Source organism: Meles meles, chromosome 7, assembly GCF_922984935.1.
Source record: "Meles meles chromosome 7, mMelMel3.1 paternal haplotype, whole genome shotgun sequence".
NCBI classification, from domain to species: domain Eukaryota; kingdom Metazoa; phylum Chordata; class Mammalia; order Carnivora; family Mustelidae; genus Meles; species Meles meles.
This window is the reverse complement of record NC_060072.1, coordinates 45672234-45694493: the sequence shown is the minus strand read 5'-3', so window position 1 is coordinate 45694493 and position 22260 is coordinate 45672234. Positions and strand designations below refer to the sequence as shown.

Sequence of the window (22260 nt, the reverse complement as noted above, 5' to 3'; positions counted from 1 at the left end):
CAACAGTCTGTGAACCTGTTTGGATGCTCCTGCTATCAGCAAAACTTCCTCTTGATAACTGTTCTAAAAAAAGTTTAAACGATTTTCCTGATAACACTAAAAACTGCAAAAAAAGCAATTGTGGCTGGGTGAAGTGAAAAACTGGTCAATCATGGAATATATTTGTTCACTGCTCTAGTCAGTCCCCAGTGATGGGGCTCAGATCCCCAGCTTGTCTCAGTCTCAAGTTTTTGGTCCTGGATATAGGCATTCGATTTTAATCATTTCCCCAATCTATAAATAGAAATTATTCATTGGGGAAAGTACTTCTTTTATTTAGCCTTTCCTACTAGATTCTAATGCTTCATTGCTAACTTGTATTTTCATACTGAACACCTGGACTCATCACAACAGTATAATATACGTAGTCAGGCTTTGGAGAATTTGTTTCAATTTACATACAATCCTCCAAATCCTGCGAGCCTGATGTGAAATCTGATAAAACCACGTCTCCGCACCAGGATCTTCCTTTGCTCTCGATGTTAATAGCCAAAAGCTCCAAGGATCCCTCCGAGAAGCGCAGTGAGGCTAAGGAGTCGGGGGAAAAAGGGAGACTGCCAGGCTGGCTGCGCTGAAGATTTACAATGTACTTCTTGCAGGCGGCTCAGCAACCCCCTCTGTGGCTGTGGGTGTCTGGTGTGACAGAGCGGAGAAAAGCTCTCTAATCTCCCAGTGCCTGCCTCTGCCGCTCAGCCGCTCCCCTCCCTCCCGCCTTCCCTGCCTCCTCGCGGTCTCTCTCTCTCTCCTTTGCCTTTCTCGGGGAGTTTCAGTCCCTGAATGCAGTCAGAGTAGCCTTGGCAATCTGGACCCGGAGACTGTGTGTACACACAGGCACACACGCGCACACACATGCACACACACTCGCACTCGCACACACGCACTCCGGCTCTCCCCACGGGGATACAGAGCAAACCCGGAGCATCATCTACCTGAAGGGGATGGCCCGACCGGACACCTCTTGCTCACTTGTCATCCCCGGAGGTCAGAGCAACGTCGGAACGAGGGAGGCTCGCTGTCCGGTCTGCAACCTCACGCCGTTTGCCGCCCCCGCTGCTTAAAGTGTCCGGGGTGGAAGAGACGGCTTCTTCAGGGCAGATTCCCGGCGCAGCTCTGCGGCCCTGGGACTTCGCCCGCCTGCTTCACCCCGCTGTCTTCTTCCCCGGCCATCCTCTCGCCCCCGGCTGCGGAGTGCATAGCTTGGGCGCCTCCGCTGCTGCTGCCGCTGCGAGCACATCCCACCCAGAGGACTGAACGCCACCGCTGGAGTGGGGAGAGAAAGCGGAAGCCCTAACTTCCCTCTCCACTGCTCCCCGTTCTTTCTAGCCGAGGACCCGCTGGAAGGCTCCCGCGGAGAGCCTGGCGAGAGCCGGACGCAGGGGAGGGCGAGCCGGGAGCCGCAGGCGCACGGGGGCGGAGGCAGCATGTGCCCTGGCGCCCCGCGCCGGCCTGAGAAGTAGCGCGCGGTGGGGCGAGCGAGACGCTCCCTAAGTTGGGCGCGTCCCAGACCTCGCCGCCCCGCGCCTGGGCCGCCAGTGTCCTGAGAAAGGCGGGGCTGATGGGGGGCGCCAAGGTTGCCGTCGCCTGCGGCCAGAACCCGTCTTAAAAGAACCTGGGCCGGCGTCTCCAGGGTCCCAGCTGGCGTCGCGCCCTCGGCCCGCGTGCGCTCTCTGATGCCTGCGCCGGCGGTGGCCCGGGTGGCCCGCCCGCGGGGGGTGCCTGAGGGGGCGGGGGAGGAGGAGGAGGCTGTGTGATGGCCCTGGACGGCGAGCGGGGGGAGCAAGAGGAGGAGAAGAAAAAGAAGAAGAAGAAAAAGAAGAGGAAGAAGAAGAAGGAGGAGGAGGAGGGGGCTGAGAAGAGCAGCTCACCCTTCGCGGCCACCATGGGGGAGAACGACGCCGCGCTCCGGACCGGCGGCAGGGGGCTCTCGGACCCGTGGACGGACTCCGTGGGGGTGCGACCCCGCACAACCGAGCGCCACATCACGGTGCACAAGCGGCTCGTGCTGGCCTTCGCGGTGTCCATCGTGGCACTTCTCGCGGTCACCATGCTCGCGGTGTTGCTCAGCTTGCGCTTCGACGAGTGCGGAGCTAGCGCAGCCCCGGGCGCCGACGGCGGTCTCGCCGGCTTCCCGGCACGCGGGGGCAACGGGAGCCTTCCGGGTTCCGCCCGGCGCAACCACCAGGCTGGCGGGGACTCCTCGCAGCCCGAGGCAGGCGGAGAGGCCACTCCTGGGACCCCGTCCGCCCAGCCGCCGTCGGAGGAGGAGCGGGAGCAGTGGCAGCCGTGGACGCAGCTGCGCCTGTCCGGCCACCTCAAGCCGCTGCACTACAACCTAATGCTCACCGCCTTCATGGAGAACTTCACCTTCTCCGGCGAGGTCAACGTGGAGATCGCGTGCCGGAACGCCACCCGCTACGTCGTGCTGCACGCCTCCCGGGTGGCGGTTGAGAAGGTGCAGGTGGCCGAGGACCGGGTGGCCGGGGCTGTCCCGGTGGCCGGTTTTTTCCTCTACCCGCAAACCCAGGTCTTAGTGGTGGTGCTGAATAGGACCCTGGACGCGCAGAGGAATTACAACCTGAAGATCATCTACAACGCCCTGATCGAGAACGAGCTCTTGGGCTTCTTCCGCAGCTCCTACGTGCTCCACGGGGAGAGAAGGTAGGGAGGGAGGCGGTGCCCGGCACCGCCCCACCCAGCCAAGCTGCTTGAAAGGCTGGGCGGCCGGCGACCCGGGGGACCGGGTTGGCTTCCGAGACCGAAAAGCGCGGGGTGGGTGAAGGAAGCGAAGGTGGGGTAGGGCCGTCACCCAGAACCCCTGGGGTCTCCCAGATGCCCTGGCTTTCACCGCTGCCAACTTCACACAGTCACCAGCACCAAACGTTGAATGCCACCCCCTCCTCTAGTCTGGAACTCCTTCCTGTCAAAGTTCCTTAGCCAGCATGGCGCCTAGCAATTTTTAAAGGGTAGTGTGAAATCTGAGCGATGCCAGGGTGACATCGAAAGTCTGCCAAGATACCGTCGAGGGAAAATACTCGCGGGGTCAAAGGCCAGGGCTGTAGCGCATCCAGGTGAGATGGCAGTGCAGGGCAAAATCCTTCCCTCCGCCTCAGCATGCCCACCTCGCCTGTTATCTGGCAGGCACAGAACAGCCAGTGAGCTCTGGCTGCATGAAGTTTTCCAAAACTGCAAGTTGAGATTCAGAGCAGTAAGAGCAGGTCCAGGTGACAGACTCAGGGTAGGGCGACAGGGGTCTGGGGGAGGCTGCCATGGCCAATGGCAATGAGAAATGTCCTTGCAGGTGCTGCCAGGTCTCTCAACACAGACACAGAGTGACTTTAGTTTTTTGTGGTTGTTCTTGAATTACTGCCTCTGGAAATGACTCCAGTGGTGCAAAGAGAGAAAGCTAGCCATCAGTCTCCAGTGCCTTGTTAATGAGTGCCTTTGATGCTTTTTAGATTTGGGCAGTATTTTGTTTTATTTTTTTCTGAGAGGCTGTGGGGTTTTTCACAACTTGTTTAGACCTCAGATTTTGGAGTCAAACAGAAGTGGGTTCGAATTCCAGATTCAGAGTTAGCTGTGGTGAAGGCTGGAAGACACTGAGGAATCTGTCATCAGCTCCTGACAATGGCTATCTCTAGTGCTTATCCAGCCAAATATATTAACTTAGTCCCACAAGACACTTCCTATCTTACAGGTAGGGAAATGGAGGCACAGAGAAGTCAAGTAATTTGTCTCATAATGAGCTGACAAAGCAGGGATTTAGACCCAAGCAATTTGGCCCCGGAGCCCATACTCTTAGTTTTAACTTGGGGACAATAATGAGTACTGTCTTCATAGGGATTGTTGCAGGTGTCCATGAGCAAATGCACTGAAAAGAACTTAACCAATAAGGGGCATATATAGTGTCTACTATACAAAGAGCTATTTTGTGCATCCTGGGGTAGTCAGCACTCAAGCATATTACTGAATGAATAAACAAGTGATTTTTGCTTTTTGCCCTAATCCATTGCATTTAAAACAACTTTGACTAATTAAATGACGATAGGGCCAGCAAACAACCAAAATGACCTTAAAAAAAAATTGACAACCTTAGAAGTAGAGGCAGGTTGGAGATTAGCAATAATACCCCTGGAAGAGCCTCTTCTGTCCTCAAATGATTTTCACAACAGCAGAAAACTGGGGCTCAGAGCAGCCCCAGGTGCCTGAGATCAGCCCCATGTGTTTGAGATCAGCAGGTTTGTCAGTGGAGAAGTGAGGCTTGAACTTTGGTTTTCGGACCGACTGGGGCTTGTGGTGGCTGGAAACTCCCAGAAGAAGTTGTTATTGTATAGGAGGCTGGGAAATGTCAGTGTGTTATGGGAGAACACAAAAGTTTTATTATTTATATATTGCTATGAAACAACCTCAGATAAATTTTCTAATGCTTTAGTAGTTGTGTGGTAGTTAAAGCCTCCTACAAGTGAATGTATAAATTATTCACTTTCAAACTACTAAGATCAAGTGTGGATAATTTAAACCCTTTTGTACCACTTCCTTCAGCATATTCTAAACAATACAGAGTAAGTACATTTTTAAAACCCACCATCATATCAAATATGGGGGGGGGGAAATGCATAGCAGGCAAATTTGCATGTTGTGTTTGGAAACAAGCTTATGTCCAAATGTTAATAGTGGGAGTGCATATCACTGATAAATCTTGCTCTGGTGAAATAAATACTTCCAACAAATCCTGTTTTTTGAGCCATGCCAAAATATGTTTGTTGGAACTGAGCTTGTTTTGGTCAGTATATTCAAATTAGCAGGACTCTTAAAAAGACCAGATGTTTCAGCTTGACCCGTAACTGTTTTCTTGTACCCCTAGTGCATATTTGTGTTTAAACTCTCTCCTTCAGTTTTCTCCCAAAGATGTAAATGACGTGGTTGAAAGTTTAACCTAGAGCACATGTGGCTGTATTCTGCATCCCAATAGAAAATCTGGATTCAATATTTCTGGAGCTCTCAGGTTTTTGTTTCTAAACAGCATCTGAGAGAAAGTCCTTCTTCTTCTTCTTTTTTTTTCCTTCAATACCAGAGTGAATATGATAATTTCTTGAGTGTGTTTCTAACTGGAGTTAATATGGCAAAGGAAATCTCTGTTCACAATTATGTGAACATTACATCTATTAAATCTTTTTTTTTTTTTGATTGTTGTTGTTACCATGGCTACTTGGAGAATTTTTAAAACATACCAATGTCAGGAACTCAGTCAGGTTTGGACTTTAGTGATGATTTCGTCCCCAAAATGCTCTGTAATTTGATATTTTTAAACACTTTCAAAGAGGACATAGATGTAAATTCTAAATTTTCATCTGATTAATGATAAAACATCATGGTCTTTAGTTAGTTGTAGTTTTTGCCAAGTTAATTATTGGATAATCTTTGCAATAAAATAGGTATTTATTCTGCCAATGGGGAGTCACAGAGAGCAACTGGAAGTATTTAAAAGAGCAGTGCTGCAATTGAGTCCACCTTATTTAGCCTATATGGAGACATTAATACCCAGGAGTCAAGGTGATTCTTTGGTTCACTTCTCAGAAGTCTGAGAAAAAGAATTTGGGTGAGGGCAGGAAAATTCGATCTCACTATTGCTATATACCTATGACCCTTGGAAGGTTTTATCCCCCACAAGGTATTGAATGGGACCTGGTTTTGTCCTACATGGAACACTTACCTTTCCTGGTTCTCATACCGCACTGGAGAAAGGTAGAGGACAGAAGGATAGACTCTACCTTGAAACCCAAGGCTCCTCTACTTTTAGTTGATAATTCGGATAATGAGAAATTCACCACTTGTTGAATATTGTACATAAATTCTCTTGAATTTGAAATGTTTACACATAGTGGTAAATTATCTCCATTAGGCAGAGCACATACTCATTTTTTCCTCAAGTTGGTGCATAGCAGGCAGATAATAAGGGTGTGTATTTATGTCAGATTATCCTATAGTAGAATATACTTGTTTAGAATTAGGTATATGTTCATTTACCTGAAGTAATTGCTGCTTTCGGGTAGCCAGATGGCAAGCATACCCATATTCAAAGTAGGGTACCTTAATTTAGAACCAGATGGTTGGATCGAAAGAGGAAATTTACTCAAAGTAAATGAATGTTTTATCCATTTTCAAATAGAAGACTTTTTTTTTTTGACAAACTTTGATTGGGTCTATAACATGCCACAGTTACAGAAGACAAATTAAAAATGGGTGGTCTTTTTCTGTAAAGGATTATTTTAAAGAGAAACCATGATCTCCAAATAAAATGGAAAAATGAGATTGTGGTTCTCAAAGAGAACTGCAAAAAACTCTCTTGCAAAAGTCTTGTGGCAAGAATAGAGGATTTTATGGATAGGCATTTGATCTTCTGTGGTATTAGTGTACATGATTTGATGCCTTGTGCTTTCCCGGACTGAATTAATAATCATGATATTTAATAAAAACTAGAAAACCACCACATGGCTTTTATATTGAAAGCAGCCTCATTTCTGTCATTCATTCCGGAGAGGAGATATCTTTATATGAGCAAGTTAGAGTTTATGTCTTTTTGCTCCTCTATAGAAGGCTCTGTACTGAAAAATCTGTAAGAACCAGTTGTTTCTGTGAAAACTTTTTTATAGAATTCCTTAATGGACTTAGCTCATTGTTTTTCTGTCAGGCACACATAACCATATGGCCTAACAGAGTCCCAAGCTGGATTTTGGTCATAATTCAGAATGCCATCAGTAAATCAAATCTAGAAAATATTTTTAAAAATCTTTGATCAGAGGCACCTGAGTTGCTCAGTCTGATATGTGCCTGCCTTCAGCTGAGGTCATGATCCCAGGGTTTTGGAATGTGGTCCCTCGTTGAGGTCCCTGCTCAGCAGGAAGCTTGATTCTCCCTCTCCCACCCGCCCTGCGGGATTCCCTCTCCTGATGTTTCCTTCTCTCTGTCAAAAAAAAAAAAACAACAACAAAAAAAACCACACAAAACTTTGATCATTTAATAATGAATAGTGACTCATTTAGATAGGAAAATCCATACAATTGGTGTTTGTCCTGTGTGCTTTTCATGGTGCCATCTGATTTGATTACCCTGGATAGTAATACAACATATACTTCCTCTCAAAGAGTTAAATTAGTTTGCCTGTGTTTTTCTGTGTGCAAAGTACTCTAAATCCTAAATAGGGCCTATCTGCTCTAGATCTGTTTCAAACAAAGGTGGACCTGTGACTGGTTCTCTGGTATTTGTTTGGTTTGCAAAGCATGTTTATTTCCTCATACCACTGGGTATGGTGATGGGCGGGAGGCCGTTTGTTGAGGGTGAGGACATTTGTCCATGTGATGACAAGAATAAGACTCACTTCCTTTAAGCACAGCTTCAAGAATGATATAAAAGGAGCAAGGAAGAAATGATTGATCTTTAAGACATCCTTTTGTAAGGAAGGGTGTTCCTCATTCTCTCACCTGTCATCATCGTTGTCAAAATTGCCCACTTCATTTTAATTATTCATTTGTCCTTTACATGCTTTCAGATTTGCTATGTTGACTAGGTTCCTCCAGAGTTTTTCAAAGTCCCAGGTCTTCCTGCTTTTTGCCACTAGAGAGTGGATGTTCTCTCCAGCAAGTAGAATCTTGCTACATGGAAATTGGAAGAATATAAAGTTGAAAGATAACCCCTCCCCCAGGTTTCCTGGCCAATCTGGAATGATTTCACGTGGCCACAATGTATGGTGGTGTTGGAAATAAGATTGGCAAGATTGGATGGGGCTGAAGTGGGGTGAGGGGGTCCCGGCTCACCCCTCCTGCCTTCCCTGCTTCTGAATAAATGAGTGGCTTCCTGGTTTAGGGAGCCCTAGCACTGATTTTTCCAGGATTGGGTGAATTCCCAGTGTAGACTTAGGGTGGGATGAATTCTTAGTGTAGACTTAGGTTCACTTGCAGGCTGAAGTTTTAGTTTAATTATTCAGATCTTTCCCTATGACCACACAACTGAAAAAAAAAATCAGAGGATGGGTATACAAAGAAAAAAGTTTTAAAATTACCAATCTTGGTTACTTTCCATCTCTTTTAAGAATAGGTTCAAGCTGCTTTTGGTTGTGTTGCTGGATGGAAGAGCACGTGTGTGCTTAGTGTGTTCAGGGACTCTGGATCCAGGCTGCCTGTGCTCATGACCTGATTCTGCCACTTCCTAGCATTATGACCCTGGCAAAATTTCCTAATTGTTCTGTGTCTGGTATCCTCATCTGGAAAATGGGGATAATGATACCCTGTTTCCTAGGGTTATTGTGAGGATCACAAGTTAAGTAATAAAGCATTTAGAGCCATGTCTGACAATTGGTAAGCTCTTTTGGGGGTATTAATATTATTATATTATTCCATGGCTGGAGATCTACTATTTGCATTGGTACAAGGTCATATAGGGTCAATATTCTTGTGTTCGGGTTTTTCCCTAATATCAAGACAGTGGGGAAATGGTCACCCGTGGACATTCCTCCTAGCTCTCTGTTTTTCCTCCCAAACAAGGTTCAAAAGACAGAGAGGAGGAAGCAGAGCCTTTCACTCTGAAGAAGAGAGTGAAGAGCAGCACTGTGGTTTTGCACAGCGAGAGAAACCCATGCTTGGTCCAGGCCCTGTGAGCTGGAGGGGGCTGAGAGAGCAGGAAGAGAGTGTGAAACAAAAGGAACGCACAACTCTCTAGTTATGGTACTGCTCTCTATCAGCAGCGAGAATAGCAGAGACCAGTGGCTGAAGGGCCGGAGGGGTGCCTTCGTTGTCACCACAAGTTAGTGCATCAAATAGAAAAACCACAAGTATGAAGGAAAAGGCACACTAGTCATTAGCTGTTGTTCCTAAGACTTTATTTGAGTTCTGACAGTAGCGGTATTTCATAATACTTACGTATTGCTCTGCCTCCTTCCAATATGAAACAAATGAATCTCAGACACTAGTTTATTTATTCTTATGAGAACCTAATATTATGGCCTGCAAAGGTAATTTTAGTGCATTCATAATACTCTTCATCAATGGTGATCAAGCACTCAGGACTCATTTTTGATAAGAGTATTTAGTGCATAAATAGGAAAACAATTGTGAATATTGTGCTCTGTTTTTATAACACGATTATTCACATATGCACCACTTCCTACATACATATTGCTGACATTATTGCATTATGTTTTTCGTTTACTAGAATGGTTATTTAAAAAAAATAGATTACATGCTTGCTTATAGCACTGAATATTCAGCAGGAGCACTTTTCTTCTGAAATGGTAGAGGTTTAATGACTCATTGAAGTACATAAAAACACACAGTCTAAACAACAACCCGTTTTAGCTTAAAATGTTTTGTCATTGAATAATAATTTGCATATTGATTAACAACCTTCACTTTAAATGGGACATGTGTAACTTCCATGACCTTGTAACTGAGTCCATCTATGGCAAACAGTGGAATAGTTCTATTGGAACTTTTCTTTAGGTCTTGGGAGTTTTTATTAAGAGTCAGAAACTATTGCAACACCAGGCAAATTGCAATTGAGGTAGAAGGAAACTCAAAGATCATTCTCGCTGCTTTATGTGTGGTGTGCAAAAATGTGGTCCAGACAGAAACCTCTCGAATAGGGCATGCCATTTGTGAGGTTCTCTTGGTTTGGGTGGGTTCCACAGTGAAGAGTCACGAATCAATCTGAATGCTAACAGAGTTATGCAAATGTTGGTTTCCTATGCATATTTTAACTTTACGAAAAGGCGAACTGAAAATAATGGAACAGAAATTGTTTTGTATCACATGCAGTAATTTGTTGGCAATATCAGCCAACATTAATGCATTACTTCTGCTGGATCTTATCATAATGACTTGACACAAGTAGCTTGCCTAGTGAACTTCCGCAGAAATAAGAAGAAATCAATTCTCTGTATCCTTCAGAGGCAACACAGAGCTTTACGCCCTCCTTCTTAGCTCAACCAAAATGTCAAATAGGCAAGTTGTTAAGAAATAAAGTAATTTATTTTTGATAGAAGAGAATTAAAATACATGTATATTATTTCTGTTTTTCTAGTTATGCTAAAGTGACATTCTTGGAATGACACTTCTAGGATGTCACTTTTGGAAGTAGCATTTTTTATGGTAATAGATTCATTAAAAGATAAAAATGATTTTGTTTAAAAAGCAGGAGAAAAACAGAAAATGAAATACTTGTCCCGATTACCTTCTGCCTCCTGCTGTTTTATATTACTTGCTGCATTTACGTGTGTATTTCGTATCCATACTGTATATGAAAATGTTTCTATTTTTAATTAATTTTTTGTATTTCTTCTATCTGGTGTCCTGCTACCACTTCAGACTTACTTGAGTTTACTCAAAACACAAATTCATTACTTTCTACTCCAAGAGCACCTTGTTTAGAGGCTTCTTTGATGTTTCTGATGGCAGTAAACAGAGAAGAAGTCTCACTTCCACCAACTGAATGCAACCCTAACAAGGCAACGATGAAGACAGAATGATATTTTTAAAATCCAGCAGACACTGTTGCGTGTTGAGGGGACAGAGCCTTGAACTAGGTCTCGTTGTTAGACAGAGGAGTATCGAGGGTAAGAGAGGTGTTAGAGATGGACAGGCAGTGCTGAGACCTGTTGAAGCCAGAATCCATGAGAGGCCACGCAGAACACTAACTTATTAAGTGAGTCAACATTTTTTTAAAGGCTTATTTCTGTGCTACGTGGAATCAACTGTCTTACTTCTTCATCTGCTTCTGACCTTTAAAATACTACCCAGGCTTTCAGACCAATTGTTATGCTCTTCCTCTGTGAAGTCTCTTCCGTTCCCAAGGCAGGTGGCTCTCAACTGAGTATTTGCCCTGCCCCTCCTTTAGGTTGTCACAGATGGGGTGGAAAGTGCTACTGGCATCTAGTGGTAAGGGCCCCGGGATGCTGCTACACATCCTCCAGGACACGGGTCAGCCCCCAACAAAGAAAAACTACCCAATCTAAAATGTCAGTAGTGTGGAAACTGAGAAGTCTGCTTCAGGAGAATGTAATGTCTTCATATGTTTTCCTTTTTTATCATGGCTTTTTGTAGAATACCTGGTTAGGTATTTGTTTAATTTCTTTTATTAGAGTATAAACTCCTTGAGGGAAGGAAGCATATATTTTATCTTTTATTTAGGGGTTTTTTGAACCCCTAAGAATGATGATTAAGAGAAACAAATGCACGACAGAGCTTGTAGTGAAAAGCTATTTAGCGGTAATGTAATTTAATATTCAAGAAAAAATCTCATCAAGTTCAGGGAATATTTTATTTCTTAGTTTTGTTCAGTTATAGGCTCTCGAGCTTGGAAAGGACCTACAAAGTAATCTAGTCCAACACTCTTCTTTACCAAGGGACTTCTTTTGATTTCCTAAATACCGAATTGAAATTCAATTGCAATCGTCCTCAGTTGCCAGACTGTGAAATTGGTATTTCCTCATTTAGACATTATCAGAATATATGGTGGCCCTCTGTGCATAGATATATACTGTGTGTGTGAATTCATTAAGAATATTAATTGCAGAAAAAGGCATTAGATGGTCTTTATATTCCTTTCAACCCTGAGAATCAGTGATTTAAATTGCTAGCTTTACTAACATATTTACTTACTATATAAGGCAAAAAGAGAGTACACAACATGATTCTTCTGCATAAATATTTGGTTTATGAATTTCTCATTAACCCAGATGTATTAAATCTTCTATATCTAATAAATTCCTACCCACTAATTACTTAATGCCAAAGATACCTTTGATTTTTACTTAATGACTAATACATTCTAATTGCAACCCTTCTGTTGAACTCTTGCAGAACCTTTTCCCCAGTATTATTAGTCGTCTACCTTATCATGACCTTAAGAACAAAAAAGGTTATATCTTAAAAAAAAAAATCCTACCATGTACCTAAAAACTCACACACAGCAGATGTCTGTCAGTGGTGGAACTGGAGTTCTCAGACACTTGAAAATTAAAAAGGACTCTTTACCCATATATGGAATCCTGCAGGTAAATTTTAAAGAACTCAGGAAAGAAATATCAAGCTCAGTGGACATTTCAATTAATGAGATGGAAAGATGAGATTCAAAAACATTATGGAAGACAAAAGCATGTGAAGAGAAAATTGTAAATGGGTACTTTTTAACTGAAAGGACATTTTATTAAACTGACCTCATTAAACAAAACTATATACTATCAATAGAAAATCATAAGGAAAAATATTACCATGGTACTGGCATTTTTGGAAAGAAGAATCTTTGTTACCCATAATGAAATTAAAACATTGTTTATAAATTATGGCTAAAGATTATTTTACTGTTCTTGAAATATAATAACTTTTTACTCAGATGCAGAAACTGACTTCTAGACCCAGCTTTGTGCTAATTGCTAGTGTAACTTTGGACAAATCACTTAACCCTACTGGAATTACTTTTTCATTTTAGAAATTTATGAGAGAGGACAGTTTGTTCTTAAGATTGCTTCCAACTTTAACCTTTTATTTGTCTGAAGATTTGTAGTTAAGACTTCTTTCCCATATATTATATCATTTTATCATCTTGACGGCTTTGGAAGGAAAGCATAGAAAGCATTATTATTTTCCTTCTACCAATGAAAAAATAGGCTCTAGGAGTTACCCAAGCCTGGTATGTGGCAACCCAGTACTGTTTTCAAGATAACTCCCCCAAATCCTCTTTCCGAGAGTAAGTATACAGTTAATCTTTAGGATGTCTTATTTTTCTCTGTTTCAAAATTAACTTTTAAAAAAGTAGGCTCTCAAGGATAAACGTAAGCTTCATAGTGTGAAAAACGTATAAGAATTTACCTCTGAGGGGCGCCTGGGTGGCTCAGTGGGTTAAAGCCTCTGCCTTCGGCTCAGGTCATGATCTCAGGGTCCTGGGATCGAGCCCCACATAGGGCTCTCTGCTTGGCAGGGAGCCTGCCTCTCCCTCTCTCTGTGCCTGCCTCTCTGCCTACTTGTGATTTCTGTCTGTCAAATAAATAAAATATTAAAAAAAAAAAAAAGAATTTACCTCTGAAGGTTTGAGCTGGGGATAGCCAATAAGATTCCACGCGTATGTCAGCTCCTATCGATTGCTGGCAGCTGCCTCAAGTGTTATGCTGAGAATAATTTTGAGGCCAGGTTTGAGCTCAATGGGAAAGGGTGCCGTGTTAGATTAACTAAGAACACTGTGGGTGATGACGAGGGGAGCGGTGGCAGAACTACTTCTGGGGGAAAGAGTCTTTTAAAGGAATGACTTCAGCGTTCAGTCATGTTTTATGAAGGGTCTGATGTTGACTTGCCTTGTATTGAGTTTTGTAACTAATATTATCAGAAAAGTTTAAGTTGATTTGTATCATGAATGTTTTCATAAATGACGGCTTCTTTTTCAAGTGAAAAGGGTGTCCCTATATTACTGAGTTTGAGTATTTTCATTTGTAATAACTGTGGAAGAATGAAGAGGTTGCTTCTAGTTAGTTTTAATGAAATGCAGTGTTGCAGCTGGATCTGAAAACTTGAAGGCGTTAAATATGCTTTATAGAGATATATACACCTATATCTACATTGACATGTTTATTATATATTTATTACATACAATTACCTATATTATATTAACACAATAATACTAAAGTTATGATTTGGGGGCGCCTGGGTGGCTCAGTGGATTAAGCCGCTGCCTTCGGCTCGGGTCATGATCTCAGGGTCCTGGGATCGAGCCCCGCGTCGGACTCTCTGCTCCGCGGGGAGTCTGCTTCCTCCTCTCTCTCTGCCTGCCTCTCTGATCTACTTGTGATCTCTCTCTGTCAAATAAATAAAATCTTTAAAAAAAAAAAAACATTTAAAGTTATGATTTGTATAGTAAATATGTATTGTGAGTTGTAAAACAGTCTCTGGATTAGTCAATATAAACATGTGTTAAACCACCCCAAGAAAAGTTAAAGACATTGTGAATCAGTGGCCACCATTGCTTAGCCGCCCAATGGTTGCTTTTCATCTTTCACAGTGATACGTACTTTGTATCCTTCCTCCCCACTAAGCTTTATAGTACTTTTTAAAAGTTAGGCTTGGTTATTTCCTTTCAAGCAATGAACACCTAAACCTTAGGGAAATTTAGTAGTCATCCAAGACGATATGGCTGAGAATATTGCAAAGCCAGAATTTAGACCAACATTTGTCAGGTTTCAAAGTTCTTGACAAAATCAGATCACATCTAGCTGAAATTTGAGGGCACAGGTGTTTCCCACTGATGGTCTATATTCTACATGTACCTGATGACATCTTTTGGATTTTAGTTTCATTAACTTACATACATTTAGAGGGGAAAGTGAGGGCATACCAAAAAGGAGAACTATTGTTTGCCAGTGTTTGCCAATGGGATGCTGATGAATTGTTTTTCTGTAAAGTGTAGTGTTTCATCTAAGCACTGCTCTGGGTTTAGAGGATTTACTTTAATTGAGATAAAAACTTCCTCAAAGAATTTTTATTGTTGGGGAAATACATACAAATTACACTTTCATGCTATTCATGCACCTAAGTTTGGCGCAGAAGAAACTACCTTGCAATTTGGCAAAATACGTTATTTTATCCGCAGAAGCATGTAAAATGGTCATAACTTAACTCAAGCCATAAATGTAATTGAGAACGTCATTTTCTGTTTTCCAGATTCCTTGGTGTCACTCAGTTTTCACCTACCCATGCCAGAAAGGCATTTCCTTGTTTTGACGAGCCGATCTACAAGGCTACTTTCAAAATTAGCATCAAGCATCAAGCAACCTATTTATCTTTATCCAATATGCCAGTGGAAACTTCTGTGTTTGAGGAAGATGGATGGGTTACGGATCACTTTTCACAGACCCCTCTCATGTCTACATATTATTTAGCCTGGGCGATCTGCAACTTCACATACAGAGAAACTACCACCAAGAGTGGGGTTGCCGTAAGTATTTTAAACTTAAATATGTTTTTAGATAATGTACGCATTGTATAGTAATCTTATTTCTGGATTAAGAATGAATCATTTTTATCCTCTTTGAGACGTACATAGCTAAATTCTTGTGTTAACCCTTGGCGGGAAATTATTTTCCTGGTTTCTAGAGTCAAAGAGGAGTGTCTTTTCCATACCCACCCCCTCTGGTCCCTTTCACCACCTCCTCCGCCCCCAGCATCCCCATCCCTCTTTATCTTCTGAGTATTTCTGAAACAACTGTTGTCTTCTTTGGGAAATTGCTTTTTATTTATGGGACTGGAAAAGCTGCTTCTCTTTATCGTGAAATATTTCAAATATCCAGAAAATGTAAAGAATAATGTAATAAACTCCACAAGCCTACAAGCCAGCTCTGGAGAATCTAAACATTTTACCATCTTTGCTCTAGTCTAATTTAGTTTTTGAGAAAGTAAAAGACACCGGATGGAATTGAAGCCCTCCGAGTGCACCTGCCTGATCTCATTGCCTTACCTCCTCCTTTAGAAATAACTATTGTCCTGAATTAAATGTTTGCCATTTCTATGCATATTATCATACAATTACCAAGTGTGTGTGTATGTATATTTCTATAATAGATGCCATGCTTTAAAATTTCACATAAGTGGTTTATATTATAGATATCATTCTCTAAGTTATTTCATTTTAAGTTTTGATTTAAATTATGTTTTTGTGGTTTATCTAAATAGAATGGTTTGAGTGAAGGTATCAAAATCTGTCATCCTCCTATAGATAACCATTTTAATTTTTCTGATTAGCAACAGTGCTCAGTGAGTATTTTTGTCCATGATTTCATCTGCCAGTGTGCTAGAATTTCTGTAGGGTTATAAAGCTTCTCTTAGCCCGTAATACCAAAGTGTATAGAAATACATTCTTAGGGGAGCATGATATATAGGAAGCCTAGAGAAGACATGCTCTGCATTTAATTTACAATAAGATACAATTGGACGTTCTGTGATAACTATCATTTGTGACAGCATGGTGTTCCAAGCATTTTGTGCATGCTGTTTATTGTATTGGCGCTAGTCAGGTCAGGTCACGCCATGCTGAGTTAACAACTTCCTCCTCATTTCAATGACATACACAATAAATATGTATCTGTTTTAATTTTTATGTTGCCCCTAAAGTAAGGTATTATGATTCTGTTTTTCCAGGTGAATAAATTAAATTGAGGTTTAAAGTGATGAAGTAACTTACCCAGAGTCAAAAACTTAAATAAGTGGTAGAGCTGCAAGACAAATTTCGTTGGTCTGATCCCAAATTTTGGGCTTTTTCCCACCATGTGCCCTGGGAACTCTGTTTCATCGTTTCAGCTGTATGTCTGTAAAAGAATTCGGGTAATGGTTCTCCCTATCCGGGGCCATTGTATTCAGCGTTGCTCAAATGTAACAAAAGGAGTTAAGAGAAATCTATATTCTTGTTCTGTAAGAAGTTCATAGGTCCAAAGCAACCTAAATTTTGAAAAATAGGTTTGGATCAGTAAATTTTCTCAGTGTTACTTTCAATTTAAATCACTGTGGCACCTATTTAAAAAGTAAAATCTGCCTGCATAAAAAATTAATGCCATTATTGAAGAACTGTGTATAGTGATTTAATCTTCATCATCATTAAAATTAGGTCCTAAATGCTGGCTATAGAGGGCCAGAAGACATTTTGCTCTTTTGGACTTGTACTCATTTGATATGTTGAGTTCCTCTGATGTTTGTTGATGTCTCCTATGGATACTTCAAGGCTATACATGTTGGACCACACACAGAAAAGGAACACCAAGACATCTCATTTACTCTGACGTCTTCAAAAGTTGATGGCTGGCTTGCTGTGCGTCAGCTTGCAGCATGGGGCACACTGGAAGTGTTTTTTCTGGTATGTTTTCTTTAAAGCATCTTAAAGGTGTTCTCAGCCCTACACAATTAAGCTTGTTGCTAAGTGACCTATATTTAAAACCAGACACACTCTAATTATTAGATGTGACTTTTATTAGGGTTAAGAATCCAAGTAGTTAGTAAACATTATAAAATTCCTCCTTAATAATTTTTATGTAGAAAAGATAAAACATGTTACCAGAGAACATTGAAAGGTCAACTGAAATAAAATTTTAGATTGTATAATCTAAAAATGCTAAGGATAATAAAAAGGAAAACAAAATTGCCACTGGGAGCCCTTGTTTATCAATTGTGGAAATACAGTTTAAAACCTGGTTCTTTTTTTTGTTGTTCATCCCTTGGATATACAATCTGTTTTTATTTTCATCACGTTTCCTCTTTATTACTGGGGAGGAGCACATAGGAGTCACATTTCTGAACTCCTAACAGCTGGAAGGAGTGGATGTTTAGCTTTAGGATCTTAGGGGTGGGGGGACAGTCTTGTGAAGTCCAGGTGGTTATGTTGGAGCAGAAGCTGACACAAGTTTTCTTTGAGCTGTAAGAGCATAACTAGAGTAGCATCTTAATAATTTGCAGCTGATCATAATAGTGCCTCAAGTGTGTGTATTTGAAGCATCATCATTTACTTCTCAAGTTCTCTGCACATTGCTAGGCACTATTCTAAGTAATTAGGTAAAAAAAAACTCTCAGATCCTTCTAGTACAGCAATGGCATGTGCCTCTTTCAGGTGGAGTCCAAGCTGGGAGACCTATGTTGTTTACCCATCCCTAAAATGGCTTAATATTCTTGTAATTAATTGTTGATATTTAGAAATTGAGAGATTGCACATAAAATTATTTATTTCTGGCTTCTCTTGAAAAATGGGAAGAACTTGTGACATTGGGCTCACATTCCCATGTGGCAACAATTAGTCATTCATTTATTCCTTCAGCAAATACTTACTGAGTGTCAAGTATTGTTCTAGGCTCTGGTGATATAGCAGCAAACAAAGCAACAACTCTACTCTCAGGGAACTTACATTCTCATGCGGAGAGAGTGACAATAAACAAATAAATGTATATCAGGTGGTAATATTTGCTATGAAGAAAATCAGTGTCCTGTAGCTGGTTGGTGGCTGACCCATTTACAGGAAACATTTGCTTCCTTGTGTAACCTAATTCAGACCACTTTTTTCTTTTGCACCATGTCAGATTCACTGTTGTATATTACTTGCTTTCATTCTGTAGGCATTTGTATTCTAGGGACATAATTCAAGAGGGTAGCCAAGGAATCTTCATTAGAAAAGCAATGAATTCACTCATTACATCTTAGTGATACTGGCATTCACTAATTGTGAAATGAAAGTTGTAGAAAATAAATTCAAGACCATTTAGAAGAGGAAGAAATTGCTAAGGCTGGAGTCTAATGATATGTGCTTTATGGAGTAGATGGGATTTACTAAGACCCCGAATGATGGGTTGGTCTTAGAAAAGCAGATGATGTATGCATATAGTCGTTGGTGGGAAATGTTACTAAGAAAAGACAAAGGTAGGCATATCTATGGGGTATCTACGGGACATAGTGTGTGGTTATTATGGTCATAAACATCATCACTTCTGCTCCTGGTTACAAGTAAGTCACTAAGGCTGGTTCTGAATTGCCGAAGGAGGGCATACATCCCACCTCTTGATAGGGAGTCTCGGTGAATTTGCGGATGTGTTTTCAAATCAGTACATCTTCTCTCAGGCCACAAATTATTTACATTCATTTCACATACAAAATATCCTCACCCATAGGTCTCACTGCATTACAACATCAGGCTGAAGTCTGAGATCCAGGATCTCACCACCTGATTTCGGTCTAGGTGCAGATGAGACTATTTAGATTTCATTTCTTGGACATGATTCTCTTGCTCTGAAGACCTGTTAACTAAAGGAACATGTTATCTATCTTCTCTCACACAACAGATGACGCTGAGCTGGGAGTATGATTGTTTCAAAAGGACTTTCCATTCAAGAATGGAGAAAATGGGAGGACATAGCCGTTGTTGGCCCATAGCAGTTCTGAAATCCAAGTGGGCACATATTAGCAATTTTAAAATTATGGCTTAATACTGTCCCATATAAATTGTCCTTTTGTCCTTTCTAGCACGTGGCACCATCACTTGGGTTCTTAGTTAGGCCTTTTTTTTTTTTTTTTTTTTTTTTTAAAGATTTTATTTTATTTATTTGACAGAGAGAGAGATCACAAGTAGGCAGAGAGGCAGGCAGAGAGGCAGGCAGAGAGAGAGGAGGAAGCAGGCTCCCCGCGGAGCAGAGAGCCCGATGCGGGGCTCGATCCCAGGACCCTGAGATCACGACCCGAGCCGAAGGCAGCGGCTTAATCCACTGAGCCACCCAGGCGCCCTTAGTTAGGCCTTTTAAGGCATCTTTTCTTTTGTAATTAAAAATTAGTTTGTGTTTGCTGGAATAGCCTTCTTTGCTTGCTTCCTATCTGAAAAAAATTAAGGGTCCAAAGGCTTATTATTATTATTTGCATTGGTTCTGTTGCTTTAAGTCAAAACAGGTATAATTATTATTTTTTAGAAGATTTTATTTGTTTGAGAGTGAGAGAGCACGAGAGAGCATGAGTGGTGTGATGGGCAGAAGGAGAAGCAGACTCCCCACTGAGCAGGGTACCTGTGGCTCCATCCCAGGACTTCAGGATCATGACCTAAGATAAAGGTAGACGCTTAGCTGAGGCACCCAGGCACCCCCAGATATAATTATTTTTTTTTTTAAAAATTGGACTTTTTGTGTATCCAGTTACATGCATTCCATTAGGCAAAGCTATACCCTGGGTCTCTTTAATATGAGCCTTCGTCTACTGTGAGGCTTTGTAAAATAATACTTATAACATTCTTAGATGCTCTGTTACTGAACAGAAAAGGTTTATGAGGCACAACCTTAATGTCCTTAGAAACTTTGTGTCTGTTTCAAAAGGTTTGAAGGGCACCACTTTAAAAGTATTTGAAGTCTTAACCGTTCCTGAAGTTGAGTCCTTGACTTCATCTTTAGATCATCTTTTCCTGACAGTGACCTATATTTTTCCTCCCTGAGACCGTTTCTTACTTTGAGAATCTCTTGCCATCTGGAGAGCCTGGGAAGGAGAAGAGTTTTAATTTCAAGCTCCAAATTTTGCTTGGAAACTGGACATTTTGTTCTTAAGCTCATCTCTCCTGTTTGGGATTTTTCATGGCCAGAGAGAAGGCGTTGGTGGCATTTTCTGTATTTTACTTGAAAGTCTTCTGAGCTAGAAAATATAGTTATATTTCCTATCTTACATAGCATTACAGACATCAGTGTTGCCAGACTTGTTTCTACTGTGACAGAGGACTCCTTTCCTTTAGCTTCCAATACCATTTACCTTAACATTCTTCATACTGTCACCAGCAGCTTCCTTAAAGCCCATAAAGCTTCAGATACATGGTCCTCTCAAGTATTGTTTACTGTCACCCACCGTCCAATCCCAAAGCCAGCACCTCATGTTTTAAGTCTTCTGCTCTGCCAATGCCCTACTTCCATGTACTAAAAGTAGCCACAATTGATTATTGCTAAGTTAGAAATCACTATGAAACTTAGCAATAAAAAAACAACCATTTCTTATGCATGTGGATTCTGTGTGTCCTGAGTGTGGGCAGTACAGAGTAGGGGAGGACTCTGCTGTCCAATGTCTTAGCTGGGAGGGTTTGACAGCAGGGATGACTTGACAGCTGGGAGCCAGACTCATCTGGGAGCATCTTTACTAAGTGTCTTTACTTGATGTTGGCTGTTTCTGGCCCATTATTTGGGGTTCTCATCTGGAGCATCTATGGGTAGTCTCTCCATGTAGCCTGAGCTACCTTGCTGCCTGGTGGCCTGAAGTCATCAAATATGTTACTGGTGCCCAAGGCCTCCAAAGGTGAGTGTATCAAGGGGCCTACACTGCCTATTCACTCCATTATAAATGGTTACATAGATGGTATTAGTCACCACCTTTTCCACCCTCTCTTTCTTTGAGCAAGGAATTGCTATCTTACCTAGCCTAAAAAATTTAATAGTGTCCTTTTAATGCCCTGTACTTGTAACAAATAGAGTAGCCCAGATTTTAGCAAAGGGAGTGTAGACCCCATCTTTCAATGAAAATAGTGTCAAAGAATTTGCGGACTCATTGGAAACCATCACAGTAGTTTTATGTATTATAGGAGATTATATTAATAAAATCCTAAGCATGGTGCCTGGCACATTGTTCTTACTCTGATGATGACAATTAAATTGATAATATATTCAGAAATCCTAGAAGGGAGTAGGGATGTATAAATTTGAGAGGTAGATGGAAACTAGATTGTGAAAGAGCTTGATGCCAGGCTACATTTTCAGATTTTGTTCAGTTAACAATAAGAGCCATTGAGAATTTAAAAGCTGCAGTCATGACATATGTAATTTTTATAATCTGCCTGAGAAAAACATGGAAAATATGTGGACATGAGGAGAATGGGGTGAAGGGTTTGGGGTTAAGACTAGGTTTTTCACCTGAGAAACTCTGGACTAGAGTAGTTATAGTGTAAATGGATAATGTTGTATGAATATGAAAGGCATTTTAAAGGAAAAAATGGTAGGACTTGATGAGGGACAAAAGATAGGAATAAGTAATCACTGGGGAAGCAGAAGAGCAAAGACTCAAGAATGTGACCCTTGAGCAAAGAATCAGGAATGTGGTATAATAGAATGTTTCTTCCCTCCAGATTCCCTATGTATTCTGAATTGGCTCTCACAACCAATGAGGGGTTTACATTTTTGTTGGCCATTTTCTTGGCTTCACAGTCTATACTGCCCAAATATTCTGTTCATCCTATTATAACTGGATAGATAAAATTTTATTTGTCAGCATTCTTTTATTAGCAAGTTGCAAAAACTCAATGTGAGCTTAAGCCAAAAGGAAAATTTATCAGGAAGGTATTGGGATATCTCAAGGCATTCCAGGTCAGGGATAGACCTGGGGCTTAGAGTCCTGTGAGAAGCTTAGGAATCCTATGGCAGGTCCTTATCAGTGTTGCTTCTGCTTTGCTTTACTCACTGTGGACAGACTTCTGTTATTTGATTCACATGGTGTCATATCACCAACAAAAGTCCCCAAGTTTCGCATATTGCCATAGAGGACCCAAGAGGGAAAATGACCTTTAGAAACTCCCAGACTTATAGGGAGTGTTACTGATTGCCCTTGTATGGGTCATGTGATCATCTCTGGTCACTGTGTCTAGGCAGTATACATGTGGAGTCACATCATAGGAACATGGCATCTTCTGCTTCACCTCATGGATGGGAGG

General features: G+C 41.5%; 1 protein-coding gene across 1 annotated transcript in view; it reads left to right on the top strand.

Moving 5' to 3' along the window:
- The first annotated feature begins 1789 nt into the window (after window positions 1-1789).
- The window catches only part of TRHDE (thyrotropin releasing hormone degrading enzyme), a 374398-nt gene continuing 353927 nt past the window's right edge, over window positions 1790-22260 (top strand). The window contains exons 1-2 of the mRNA XM_046013805.1: window positions 1790-2697; window positions 14736-15009. Of these exons, the coding sequence (XP_045869761.1) occupies window positions 1790-2697; window positions 14736-15009 (1182 nt within the window). The remainder of the gene's footprint in view (window positions 2698-14735; window positions 15010-22260) is intronic.